The sequence below is a fragment of the Natator depressus genome, chromosome 6 (genome assembly GCF_965152275.1).
Source record: "Natator depressus isolate rNatDep1 chromosome 6, rNatDep2.hap1, whole genome shotgun sequence".
NCBI lineage: Eukaryota > Metazoa > Chordata > Testudines > Cheloniidae > Natator > Natator depressus.
This window is the reverse complement of record NC_134239.1, coordinates 102,815,325-102,829,989: the sequence shown is the minus strand read 5'-3', so window position 1 is coordinate 102,829,989 and position 14,665 is coordinate 102,815,325. Positions and strand designations below refer to the sequence as shown.

The 14,665-nt window shown below is 40.6% G+C and overlaps 1 protein-coding gene across 8 annotated transcripts in view; it reads right to left on the bottom strand.

Moving 5' to 3' along the window:
* UNC79 (unc-79 homolog, NALCN channel complex subunit) overlaps positions 1 to 14,665 on the bottom strand; it is a 147,117-nt gene that overhangs the window by 72,558 nt on the left and 59,894 nt on the right. For all 8 annotated transcript variants that reach the window (XM_074956154.1, XM_074956155.1, XM_074956156.1 and 5 more), the window contains 5 exons: positions 14,034 to 14,215; positions 11,258 to 11,459; positions 9,239 to 9,418; positions 8,057 to 8,122; positions 1,980 to 2,266 (listed from right to left, as the gene is read on the bottom strand). In XM_074956154.1, coding sequence (XP_074812255.1) covers positions 1,980 to 2,266; positions 8,057 to 8,122; positions 9,239 to 9,418; positions 11,258 to 11,459; positions 14,034 to 14,215 — 917 coding nt within the window. The remainder of the gene's footprint in view (positions 1 to 1,979; positions 2,267 to 8,056; positions 8,123 to 9,238; positions 9,419 to 11,257; positions 11,460 to 14,033; positions 14,216 to 14,665) is intronic.

The following is a 14,665-nucleotide window of genomic DNA, read 5'->3' as shown; positions in this document are numbered from 1 at the left end:
TGTTCTTTTTGTAATAACAAGGTGTCTCAATGCAGTCCATTTTGTATTTCAGACAAGCCCTGAAGCCAATGGCACTTTTCTACATGTTATATTAAGATTTGGGAAGTCTAAAGTTATATATCCTGACTATAGCTCAACCATAGGACTTAAAGCACAGCTTTACAAAGTATTATCAAGGCCATCTGTGCTATATTCTTTCCTCCAAAAAGAACTGTCCAATACCACCACCTGGTGGGATAACATCAAAATGATTTTACCTTGCACAATCTTATTTCAGTGTTTGCTGCAAGGAACAAAAAGTATCTATCTTACATAAAAATAGCAAAGCAGCAATATTAGGGTGTAAGGAGCTGAATACTAACAATAATCTTTGGAAATAATGTTTTCTTGAGCTAAACCTTCTAAGTTTAAGCTTATGAAAGTTAAAGCTAATAAACCAGCACATACATCCAATCCCACCATTTGCAGAACTGGCCACAGAAAGTAAATATTTATAAATTTTGTGTTATGTTAATGTTGTATTTTACAAAGTTCCCTCTTCTTGTGAACAAATGCCAGTGCTGCAATAAAGAGTGTGGCTCCAACAGCCAAGGAGATTCCCTACACTACAGAATGCTCCCTTATATCAGAAGTAAAAAAAAAAAAAAAAAAAAATCATAAAACAAATTCCAAATGAATATTTTCCACACTAAAGACATGAGTAAAATCCTGGCCCCATTAAAGTGAATGGCAAAGTTCCCACTGACTTCAGTGGATTCCACCCATGGATCTAAATTTTCAAAAGTGAATAGTGCTTTTGTGAGCCCAACCTGAGACACCTTAAAGAGACCAGATTTTTAGAGAGTGGGTGTTCAGCACTTCTGAAAATCAAGCCTTTCAAAAGTGTCTCAAGTTGGGCACCCCAAAATTGTGGCAAGCACAATTATTAGTTACTCTGGAAAATTTAGGTTATGGTTCTACTGTCTAACTTCCACCTTCTGAACCTTCAAGCTCAACACAACACAATTGGCCTGAACCTCCTTTCATATACAGCACTATATATCCACAGTCAGTAAGAGGTAAATCAGGAACAATACACTGTGACTGCATCTTGATATGTCTGGTGTGCAGTTTGTACAAATGCATCCTAATCTAACTGCCCACTTGCACATGGACCTGATCTGCATGTACAAATGTCTGCATGTTTTGCCTGGGGCTGCATGTGAATTTCTGCAGATTCATCCATCGCACCCTGCTTTGGAAAAAATGGGTGCTTCCTCCAATGTGTATAACAAAAAAGCCAATGAAAAAGGTGATATTCTTGCATCTTTACTGGGCATTTTTAATGTTTTATGGTTATTTGAACTACTGACCATTTTTCTCCCTTAAAGTTCACGTAACAGGGAGTTTTAATAAGGCACTATGGGGAAACATGGCAGCAATGAAAAGACTTTGTCATCAAAAGCAATAATGATACTCTGCAACCATGTAGCACTTTTCAGCCAAGTATCACTTTACCAGTGTGAGTTAATTAAGCCCTTGTGAGATAGGGAATTATTGTGGACCCCATTTTACAGATGAAGAAACTAGAGCACAGAGAGAAAAACTGACCTGCTTGAGGTTATATAGCATGTCTATGGTGCAAATGAGCATAGAACCCATGAATTCTAACTTGCAGTCTCTGTCTTTAACCACTTTCCTTCCTTCTCCAAAGCAATAGCACTAGGAAAGGTACTTCATAAGTCTAGACTGAGCGTTTTGAAGGGTGAACAAGCAACACAGCCCTTCTCGCTCTCAAATTCATCCACTTATTACAATGAGAGCATATATCTAAGGTATTAGGTTTGTTTACTGATCACTCAACCAGCATTTTTAACACTGTAAAGGAGACTGCCTTGCAGACATTTCAGGAACCCCAGACAACGGTAGCTGGCTGGGTGAGGTATTTTGGTGCCAGCTCATTGGATCATATATGCCCAGTGAGAATAAATCACACCTACTTGTGCTATTCCAGCGATAAATGCATTAAAACAAGTTGAAATGCGCATTTTCTGAGGCGCAATCATGAAGCATCCTTCCTGTTGATCATAGCCAAGCAAGACATACAGATGGCGCTTCACTGTGTTGAAGGCTTTAGCACTGCTGATATCTGACTCGGCACTACTTTCATCCTTTGCCATAAACTTCATTAGCACAGTAATCAGCTGGTGGACGGTCTGATGATCAATCCCAGCATCCTCTGGAAGCAGGTCCTTTATTGTATTGTCATTCTCTGGGGATGGTTGTCCTATCAGCACAAGAAAGACACTGATGAGAATGACTGCAGAGCAAGGCAATAAAGAATCAGGCCAGAGACATCTATCCAAGAGACTTCTGACCCTATATGCACTTCTAAATGTCTCACTTCTGACCCTATACGCACATGTGAAGTCAGTAGGAATTGTGCATGCATTTCTGAGGGCAGTAATCTATTCTTGCCTTTAGGTACTTTAAGTATACGAAATTAACTCCATATTTTGTTGAAGTCAAAAGCCTTTCAACTCCTCAAACGTCCTCAGTGAACAGTCATACTGTATGGGACTGATTCTGATTTCTGTTCACACCAGTGTAACTCCACCACGTTCTGTGGCCTTACTCCTGATTTACACTACTGTGAGCAAAAGAAGATTAATATTTTATGGGTTAGAGCCACAGTTGGTGTAATTCATCATAGTTCCATTGACTTCAATGGAACAAAATTTACTCCAGCTAAGGGTAATCCCAATAAAACCCAAAAAATCCCAGTGGTGGGCAACCTGAGGCCCATGGTCCATCAGGCTAATCCACTGGCGAGCTGTGAGACAGTTAACATTGACCGACCGCAGGCACAGCCACCCACAGCTCCCAGTGGCCACGGTTTGCCATTCCCAGCTAATGGGAGCTGCGGGAAGCAGCGGCCAGCATGTCCCTGCGGCCCGCGCCGCTTCCTGCAGCTCCCATTGGCTGGGAACGGGGAACTGCGGCCACTGGGAACTGCGGGCAGCCGTGCCTGCTGACGGTCAATGTAAACAAACTGTCTCGCAACCCCCCAGCAGATTACCCCGATGGGCCACATACAGCCCGCATACGGGCCACAGGTTGCCCACCACTGCTTTAGAGGATAAGAGAGAGGGAAAATCCTGCATTTGATCAAATAGAGAATAAAGAATTCACCTCCTAACATGCTTAGTGCATACTTCTCTGCAGACACAGAAGAACAGTGGATTTACCTGAATAGATTGTGCCAGTTTAGGTTTATCCAGGAAAGCCACAGCTTCCAAAGGAATGCAGAGACCCTATCATCCAGTGCTGCTAAGTAAATCCCTAAAATCTACACAGAGTGTGTTAAGTATGCTGTCTGATAGTCTAAGCCAAATTGTTGCTTATACTGTAGTATACTATCATATCATATATATGGTTTTACAAAAGTTAAATATTTAGTACAAATATTGTTATTATTATTTTCCAGTGAAAGAAGTTGGATTTGATCATTCCCCTGCAGTGCATGCAACCCAAACAGTACTGCATGACAATCCGAACAAGAGGGAAATTGACTAACTGAGCATCATTGTCCATTCTGACTGAATGCAAAAAGGAAACAAGCAGCAAAAAGAACAAACAGTAGATTAGATTTATAACATTCTTTCCATTTTCATAATCTAAAACCTTTTCAGCAACATTTTTAGGTAAGGAATATTTTTAACCCTTATGATTTCTAACTCATAGGTGCACAGGAGCACCACGGAAAAAAAATGGTGGGTACTGGGGCACCTACCGGCAGCCCCATCAATGCCTGCCCAACCCCCTCCCCAATGCCTCCTTCCCACCAGCAGCCCCACCAATCAGTGCCTCCCCCAGCACCTCCCACCCGTCGTGATCAGCTGTTCTGCAGCATGCAGGAGGCACTGGGGGGAGGAGGAGAAGCGAGGGCGAGGCACACTCTGGGAAGGGGTTGGAGTGGAGTGGGAAGGGGCGGGAAGAGGTGGGGCAGAGGTGGGGCCTTGTGTGAAGGGGTGGAGTGGGGGCAGGGCCTGAGGCGGAGCCAAAGGGAGCACCCCCCGGCATATTAGAAAGTCGGTGCCTATGCATAGGTAATGGAATTAGGTGTGCAGGGCGTTCTGCCGCACCTCCTGGCTTGAAGTGGTTTTCATCATATACAGGTTTAGTTTGGTGCAATGGCTCTCAGCACCCCCACTATACAAACTGTTCCAGTGCGCCTGTTTTAACCTGTCAGGGCCCCTTTATTTGGCCCATGAAATATCGTCCTACATTTTACCATATCTCTAAACAGGTCTTTATTATTGAGATCCTTCACACTAGAGATGAAGTATCAGAAGTACTGAGTATCTACAACTCCAGCTGAAGTCAATAGGAGCTACAGCTGCCCAGCACGTCTAAGTATGAGGTTTTTTTACAACTAACAATATGTGAAGGTATAAAGCAGAAGTGTTGGTAGAGAATGCAATGTACTGTAATTCCAACACAACCTGTTTAAATATTGATTAAAATAAAGTACGTGCTGCATAATTCAAATTCACACTCTTTTTTTCAGGTATGAATTAGGGCTGCAGCAGTGGCTCCCAGCTCCACGCTCCAAGCATTGTGACCTGGCACACGGTCTCAGCACCACTCTCATTCAAATTTGGCCCCAGACCTGAGGAAGAGCACTGGGGAGCTCAAAAGTTTGTCTCTCTCACCAACAGAAGTTGGTCCAGTAAAAAAGATATTACCTCCACCACCTTGTGTCTCTTATCCCTGACCCCTTTTGGTCCTTTAGAATTCAACTGAGAGTGATAACCTTTCCAAACAATTCCACAGCAGAGATATAATTCTCTATTAAATTCTATTGAATACTTTCTCTAAAAAGACATCAGTCTCATTCAGAAGATTTTACAGTTTTTTCTTTAGCCCCCTACTGGTTTCATCTCTATTAAATTCTGCGTGACTTTTCCATAACATAAAAAAATGTAACTATGGAACTGAATGAGTCATTAATGTGGGTCTAAATCTATCCCAAAACTTCCACATACAATTAAATGAGTAAGGAATCTGATAAAATTATCCTTTTTACTTTTGCTTACTGAGCTGTGTCTTTCAGAAACTTGAAGATAAGGAAATATTCAGCCTTGCAATGGGTATACAGTCGTGGCATGAGTTAATGGATACTTCCAAGGACTTTTTCTGAGCTTTCACTCTCCAGAGTTAGTGTTATGCTCTTATGAGCATGCAAAATCTCATATCTGGTACTTCTTTCTGTTATCAGCATCCATTATGATGCCTCTGTAAACTACATCAGGGAAACCAGGGGGCAGATCCTCAGCTGCTGTAAATTATCATAGCTCCACTGAGGATCAGCCCCGGCGTATGTTAATTACATTGTCCTCCTCCTACTGGCTAGATGTCTGCTTCTTTAGCCATTATTATAGGGCAATTCATAAACAAGGACTACTGGGGGATTTGAGTGGTATTTGGTTTGTTATTTGTTTTAAATATGGAAGAGTCAACTGATCTAATTTAATAAACAGATATTTCGATATTACCCACCAGTTTGTAACAGTTCTAAGGTATGTCAGATTTGGAGACTAAACTTCTTGCACACATACAAAATGGGAAATTACTGCCTAGGAAGGAGTACTGCGGAAAGGGATCTGGGGGTCATAGTGGATCACAAGCTAAATATGAGTCAGCAGTGTAACACTGTTGCAAAAAAACCAAATATCATTCTGGGATGTATTAGCAGGAGTATTGTAAGCAAGACACGAAGTAATTCTTCCACTCTACTGTGCTCTAATTAGGCCTCAGCTGGAATATTGTGTCCAGTTCTAGGCGCCACATTTGAGGAAAGATGTGGACAAATTGGAGAGAGTCCAGAGAAGAGCAACAAAAATGATTAAAGGTCTAGAAAACATGACCTATGAGCGAAGATTTAAAAAATTGGATTTGTTTAGTCTGGAGAAGAGAAGACAAAGAGGACACGATAACAATTTTCAAGTACATAAAAGGTTGTTACAAGGAGGAAGAAAAATTGTTCTTCTTAACCTCTGAGGATAGGACAAGAAGCAACGGGCTTAAATTGCAGGAAGGACGGTTTAGGTGGACATAAGGAAAAACTTCCTAACTGTCAGGGTGGTTAAGCACTGGAATAAATTGCCTAGGGAGGCTGTGGAATCTCCATCAATGGGGATTTTTAAGAGCAGGTTGCACAAACACCTGTCAGGGATGGTCCAGATAATACTTAGCTCTGGCTTGCGTGCAGGGGCCTGGACTAGATGACCTCTTGAGTTCCCTTCCAGTTCTATGATTCTAATCTGAGACCCTTTCACCCTCAAATTACCTCATGACCTATCAAAATATATCATGAAACCCCAAACCATGATTAGACTGCCTCATACTAAACGTGATCTCTTTGTCTTTCAGTAGAAGCCACTCAGTGGAATTCCTGCCTTCTGTGACAAAGTGGGTTGGAGTGCTGAACAGAATTAATAATGGCCTGATCTTGTTTCCTTGATTCCCACAGAACCTCCACTGATTTCAACAGGAGTTTTTACTGAGCTGGGACTGCAGGTTTAAACCTAAAATGATGGAGTGGATGGGGACAAGGATCAAATCTTTACTTCTACATTTTCTCCGTGTAAGAGAGAGGTGTGTTTTTTGATAGCAGATGTGCAGAAAGTATTTGGAGCTATATTGGTTCTTTGGAAAAATCGGTCAAGTTCAGTATCACTATCCGCAAGAATTCATAAGTCAAGCCTCCAAAAATCATGAGTTTTTTTTAAAATATAATAAATATTGGACTCTTTTTGCCTGCAGGATTCCAAGCCTTTGGGATGCATTCAGGTCATTATTAAGGCTTTTCTTCACCATCAGGAGGGCTAGAAACTTCCAATTTTTTAAAACCAAAGCTGAGATTCTCACATAATCACCTGAATCCAGAAGTTGAGTCTTTAAGAATAAGATCAACTATCATGAGACTCATAACACAATCATGAAAAGAAAAGGAGTACTTGTGGCACCTTAGAGACTAACCAATTTATTTGAGCATAAGCTTTCGTGAGCTACAGCTCACTTCATCGGATGTATGCATCCGATGAAGTGAGCTGTAGCTCACGAAAGTTTATGCTCAAATAAATTGGTTAGTCTCTAAGGTGCCACAAGTACTCCTTTTCTTTTTGCGAATACAGACTAACACGGCTGTTACTCTGAAACAATCATGAAAGCTGGCAACCCTGTAAGTTAGGTAATGTGCGGCTAATACTTCCCATGTGACAAGGAAATTGACCTTGGTAACCCTGACCTCTGCCAGGTGACTGGGGCCTGAGAATAAAGAATAGTCACTTCCAACACTCCTGCGTATCACACCTGTTATCAGATTGTGACAAAGTGTAAAGGCTCTCTGGCATGCAAAGACTCACCTAGTCTCTGCCTGCCACATGATTGATCTGCACGGGGCTATGAAAGGAAGGGGGTGCTGGTTCAAAGGAGGCTAGCATCGAGCAAGTTTGTGCCCCTGCCCTTCCCAGGTTGCTGAAACTGGGAAGGCCTAGCAGGTTATCACTCAGTAGTTTGAGTTGATTTGTTCTGGTTTTGAGCTTATATTTTAGCAAATAAAGCTAGTCCTGAAGAAAGGGACATGAAGAGACCCTGTAGTTGGGACTTTATTTTTCTGCACACTGATTTACACAGACCAGCAAATAATATTACTATTATTATTTATTGTGCAGTGACACTTAGGAGCCCCAGCCATTGAACAGGACTCCATTGTGCTAGGTGCTGTACAAACCCAGAACAAAAGATCAGTCCCTGCCCCAAGGAGTTTATAATAAGTATAAGACAAGAGACAATAAGAGGATACAGACTAATAGACTAAGAGTATATAATTTACAACAACTTGCAGGCCAAAATTATTCCTTCTTCTGGCACTCAACATTTTAAGAAAGAACCTTTTTGATAAGCTTGTGCCTGATGCAAATTATATCATGATCCAATAAAAGAGATAGCATTCCCTCCCTTCTTCCTGTATCCACTATACACCCCTCTCTTCAACAGAGGAAGTACCCACCTGGCGTTTGCTCTGGTGTTCCACCAAGTGCAGGAGCAGACTGTTCATGCCTGGTCAACCTCACAGCTAAAAACCAAGAATAATTCTGTTTAAATAATCAATAGAGACAACTTAAACTTCAACATATGCTCAGCATTAAGCTGAGTTTGATCTAAGAGCGTTCTCAAGTGTATGTATTAATTGTTATTATGCAGTGAATGTAACATTTTAGAAGATTGATTTTTGTGGAGTTGTGGTTTTATGCTCTCTATCCCTTAACTCTAGTCTCCTTTATTACTCAGTTTTTCTGGTCCAAGAGTCATTAAACTAGAAGGACTCATGCAGGATCCAGAGTTAATCAATAAAAGTTACATAAGATCCACAGAAAACTATAAGCAAAATAAATTTGGTTTTAATTTGGTTCTCTACTAATTTTAGAGAAAAAAATCTAATTAATTTTAGCAGCTCATTGGCACCGATGACTCAGGTTAATTTTAACAAGTATTATATTATACAGGTTGGGGATATTAAGTGTGGCTGAAGTATCTTTTAAGTACAGGACTAATTAATATTTGTAAAGTCCTCTAAAAATGAAAAATAGATTTGTCATTTTTCCTACAGCATATTAAAAATATTCTAATCATATATATTTTTACAGTACATGCAACCCAGAGGATTTTGAGAATCAATTTCCTCGCATGTAAGATGGTTATAAAAATGTTTTGTATGCACATTATTATACTGCTAAAGGAAATCTGCAAATATAGAATGGCTGCAGCAAAGAATTTGTTGTTTGAAAAGTGCCAATATATAGTATAGTGCTGTATAAATTGACAAAACATATTAATTAATAATTATCAGTAATAACTGAATCACTTTCCAAAAGCTACCTCTAGTTCTTGTCCAAGTAAGCAATACATTAGCCACCTTACGTAGATTAAAAACTATCTACAAACTTGTGTCAGAGCATTTCATTCTATCAATAAAACAAGTACAGCACAAAACTGGAATGTTGTCCCTGTTATTTGGAAAACTTACTGACTTCTAACTACCTGAATAATGTCTGAGTCAGTCCGTAACCCAGATATGCTAAACTGTCCCAACTGGATGAATACTGAAAGTCCCATTGTGTACTCAGCAACAGGATGCAATCTTAAGGGAGAAGATCCAGGCTTATCACAAAAATATAAAAGGATACTCAACGGATTTTGGTGGTTAAGGTTTCTGGAAGGGAGAGTGCTCTCTTTGATTCCCCGGGTCCCTTCACACTGTCCCTCAGGGAACGCACGCTCTTCTGACGATTACGTGCAAAACGAGCCCTCTTGATCTTCCACATTGCTGTATCACTGAGGTTGGCAACATTTGTCCGGACAGCAGTGATAGCTTTACAAATGCAATCAACCAAGTTAGGATTCATTCCACAACATATTTACTGCAATCCTGAAAAGTGCCACATGCAGGCAGACCCCAAGTCCCACTGAAGTCAACAAGCCTTTGACTGGCTTTGGGTGCAGGGGCTCCACCTGCGAGGAACACATTGCATGATCTGAATCATCAGCTGTGAAACCCCAAACAGTTGATATATATATTTTAAAAAATAATTTTGATCCTTCTCTAAATATTAGAGATGGGACAAAATGAGGCCCTTGAATCCAAACCCTTTTGAATTGAAGATGATGATGAATGAGGACTTCTCCCTTTAAGAGAGCAGAAATCTCATGAGAACAGCTCAGAAAGTTTCAGTGCTGTCAAATACAAGCTCGGACTGCAGACCCGCTTTGGTCTCAGACTCAAACTCTGAACTGCCTGCACCTAACTCAGATCTGCATCTGAACACTGCCCCCCGAGTCCTCTGAACAGGGTTCTCCTCTCCCAGGAGATTATTGCCAGTAAACAGAGGTGAAAGTAAGCCGGTACGGTACAGTACAGCGTACCGGCAAGAGCTGGTACACAGCCGACCATACCGGCAGGGGCAGCTTCTCCAGGCGGGCAATTTAAAAGGGCCCTGGGCTCCTGGCATTGGCTGGAGCCCCTCGCCCTTTAAATTGCCGCCAGAGCTCCGGGGCTCCCAGCCACCGCCACAGCTACAGCTACCGTGGGGCTTCAGCGGTGATTTAAAGGCCCCGCCCCTTCCGTCTGAGGCCACCCCCCACCCACCTGCTCTCAGGACCCCGGCCCTGCATACCGGTAAGTCCCTTAAGTTCCTTTCACCCCTGCCAGCACACTTCAATTAGCTTTAATGGAGTCACTGATGATCTGGGCACATGAGACATTGAAGCCCTTTGATTTTTACAGTAATTAGAGATCCAGAAGCAAATAATCAAATCCCCTAAACACCATATGGTTATGTTTGGAATGCCAAGAAGCAAAGGGGCAAAAGGTGGACATCTGAAGCATAGTTATATATTAAATGCTTCCAAATATTTTTCACTTTAAGTTACTGATTTAAAAATTACAAATCAAATAAATCATGTGAAAATAATCATACAAAGACAAGTGCAATTATTATTTTGTCTTAGCCCATTGGAGGATGGGGAAAAAAACAGGATCTCCATGGGTATCTTAACAGGAAGCCAGGTATGTGCAGTACCTCTGGTAACAAATGTCTGTTACAGACACAGTGGGAATTATTAACTGTTGTATGAGCCCCAATGTAATATCATCATTCCCATTCATCCATTTGTGTCTTTTGGACTGTATGGCTTCTGGGCCAGGGATTGTCTCTTTACCTATCTTTCTACAGCCCCCAGCAAAATGAGGGCCAAACATGACTGGGGCCTTTGGGAATAATAAATAAAATAATAATAATAATAATAATAGTATAATTAATTTATTAATTAATAATAATAATAGGGCAAACTAAAAACCCCTCCACACTAGGGCTCAAGAATAGTTTTTGGGGGAACTGGTTCTAAAGAACATTCAGGCTAACTCAGTTTGACCCTGACTAGTCACAGAACCAAATTATGTTTCAACAAAGTCTGAGAACCATGTTTTAACTAAAGCAGAACATGGTGTTCAAAAACCTTTAAATATATTGTATCCTAATCTGGTCTAGGCATGTTCACACTGGGTTATCCACTTCTAGTTTAAAATGACTACATCAGTTCAGCAAACCTGGTTAAAGCCCCACTGCAGATGGGGCCTTCACTTCTCTCCTTCCCTAGTTCAGGGAGCTGAATTCCAGCAGTGGTGAAAGGTAATGTTTCTGATTCTGCTTACTTGTTGGAAAAGGGAATTCTTTGTTGCAGTCCAGATGAAGCTGTGCTTCCAGAGACAGTGTCTCAAAGCGATTCACAAAGAACTCCCAGCTCAAAGCTGGAATGTCCTGCTTTAGAAAATGAAGGAGCAAAAGCTTGCTGAGAATTGTGGGTCTGTCTTTGACAACTGTATCAAACTGGAAATCAAGGCAGAGGCACAGACCCTGTGGAGGAAAAAAAGAACAGAACTCAGATGTAAAGAGTATAACAAGTGTTCTTTAAAATAGAGAGGCAAACCTCACAACTTCTCTAATCAGCTGGTAGAGAAGAGGAGCCTGTTTCTGGTCTCTCACACATGTCAGTTGGGAATAACTCTACTGAAGTTGATGGAAAACCAGTGTGAGGGAACAATTAGGCCCTTGTCATTTTGAATGGCGGATTTTCCATTTTAATTTTTAAAAATACATAGGGTAACGTGTTGCCCTATAACCTATTACATGCAACACACAAAATTCTCCCTGATCACACCCTGCTGCTCTATTGGTTCCAGTGAAGTTATACCAGTGTAGTGGCCCCAAGTCATTTGAAAGCAGAGGAAGCAACCCAGAGTTCTGACAAGCAAGGAATATAGGAATCAATGCAGTGCATCTAGAAACAGTTTCAAACCCAAACCCCACCGTTGCTATGACATACCTGTCAGGCAGAAGGACATTGTGGGTATTACCAATGCAGATGTGCATACCATGCAAAACCCTTTGCCTCAGAATTCTTGGGCTGAATTCTGCCTTCATTTTCATCCATGCAAACCCATTGCTTTCAAGGAGTCTTCAAAAGCAAGGGGGTTCTGGGAATTTGGCCATTTATTTCCAGCAAAGCCATAAAAGTAGCATTGGGGCTAGTGCACTTAAGTCAAAAGCTAATGGAAAGGACTTTGCTTGCCAACAGAAATCCAAGAGTTTGATATAGTTTTCATGGAGAGTGGAGACTATTGAAGCATGTTACCTCCCATTAATTCAATCCATGAAACATGATGGGACTTTAGAAGCAATTCTACTGGTTCAACTGTTCTAAGTAATCAAAAATGTTATTTTAAATGTTTTACTAACTACATAGCTCAAAACTATAGGTCTGATCTTGACCTTCTAGTGTACCCAAAATTCCCATTGATTTCAGTAGGAGTTTTAGGTAGGCAGGCTCAGGCCCCAAATGAGAAAGATCTAGTACATGATTAAAAGTATCAAAGGCACTAATCTCATAAAATGCTGCTGTGTTTTATTAGCACAAGAATTTTGAGCTTGCTGTCAACATTCATGTTTGAAAAAGACAACAGGAATTAAATATTTAACAAGTACAGCATATGTGGGACAAGTCTGTCTTCCTCAACAAGAACCACCTTTGGCCAGACCACAAAGAAAAATCTGGTTTGGGCAGTTATTTGCAGCCTTTGGCATATGCAATCAATTTGTCAAAGCACTAGGGACACATCTGAAAAGATTTACACAGGACTAGAGCTGAGCAACTCCCACTGTCTTCAGCAGAATCCACAGTCCCTGAGCTGTGCTTTGAAAATCTGCCCCATATATCATATAAAATAGCAAACTCTTAACTGCATTTTATGGGCAACTGTACTGGAATTATTATTACTTAAATACTGTTTTTGTTCTATCTACCAGAAATAATTTATACCAGACATTGCACTAAACTTTATCATGAGATTTTTTCATCTTGCTTATAAATGTAGGTCCTGATCCTGCAAAGATTTATATATGTGCTTAATTTTAAGCACAAGTAGTCCAATCAGTAGGTCTTCTCACATGCTTAAAGGTGAACATGTGTATAAATCTTTCAAAGATCAAGGCAATAGGTAGCTTTGTTTTCATAAAATTTTCTGCTATCAGTTTACCTGTGAGTAAGGCCCTTCATGTACAGTGTTATTTTGTTTAAAAATTCCTAGGAATTTATCAGTGTTTACTACAAAGATAAAAAATGGGTGAAAATCAGTGCAAAAAATTAACTTCACTGTTTTCTGGTAAATATTGGGAGACAGGAGGACAGAAAAAACAACATATAGAGAAAAGTAAAAATACTGAAAGTAAAAGGAGTTTAATGCTGTGGTTTATTTCATAAAATGTACATTAACAGTTCGTACACATATGCACATGTGAGTGTGTGTATCTTCCACTACTTTGCCTTACTTTAACAAACAACTCGCAATTACACTTAGACTAATTTATTATTAACATAAACACATTTACCTTATATAATGTATTAGATTTTCTTAATATAAACAGTATTTTCCTGTACATGATTGGTCCAAACCTAGGGTGAAAATCAGTAAAAACTGAATAATAGCTTTTGTAAAACTTGGGAAATTTTCAGTAAGAATCAGTAAAAACTGAAAACGAAGGGCCTTCCTGTGAGTCAGTAGATTTTTGAACTATATTTTTTCCCCAGCATTAAAAATAAAATCACCCCAATTTGTTTTACCATTATAAAAATAATTATATTTTTTCAAGTAATAGCTCAGATGCTATAGAACCCTACTGGAAGCTCTAGTGTTTTGGACCAGAAGACTGGCACGTCTAGAACCTGTAAAGGGCATGTTGCCTCTGTGTCAGTTAGCTACTGAGAACCTTAAGATGCTGTGTTTTCTGAGGTTATAGTGATGGGCCAAACTCCAGACTATGAATCTGAACGCCTTTGAACTTCGGGGGAAAAAATGGGTCAAGATCCTGTCTTTGTCACTTGCACTCATTTCTAGCTTTGATGTATGTTTTTGTTCCATATGGTGAACCTACCTGCAAAGCTGGCCTCTTTATGGTGTCAAGTAATAGCCCAGCTCTTGTAGCCACTGCTGGGTTGACATCCTCCACAGCAGTCAAAAAACAGCAGAATGCATGAGCCAAAGAATACTTCAGCAGGTGATTTTTTGTCACTGAGTGAATATCCAGAAACCTGCACAAAACAGCCACTTTCTCTACTGCAGCAGACAAGCCCGCAAAACAAAGAGAATATTCACATTAATTCAGGCAGTGACCTGTGTTTTGAACAACATACACAGGCCTGTATCTCATCGAAAACAACAAAGAATAATTGAAACATCAACTTGTTTCCACTTCCAGCTTTGTGCAACAAGTGCACATTTTTCTCATCACCCCAATTACTTACAGGTTCCCAGATTCTCCCCTACACTACAGCCACTTTGTTTCATACCGTCAGTGCAAAGTAGCTCCAGTTCCAGCACAGCCAGCCACAGGAGGATCATTCCAATGCAGGAGGATCTTTTGGAGGCACAGAGCCAGCACAGCTGCTTCTACACCACCCAACGTGCCTACAGCTGGCAGGGCTAGAGGAAGGGGCTTCTAAATTCACAGATTTTAAGGCCAAAACGGGACTATTATGATCATCTAGCCTGACTTTCAGTATAATA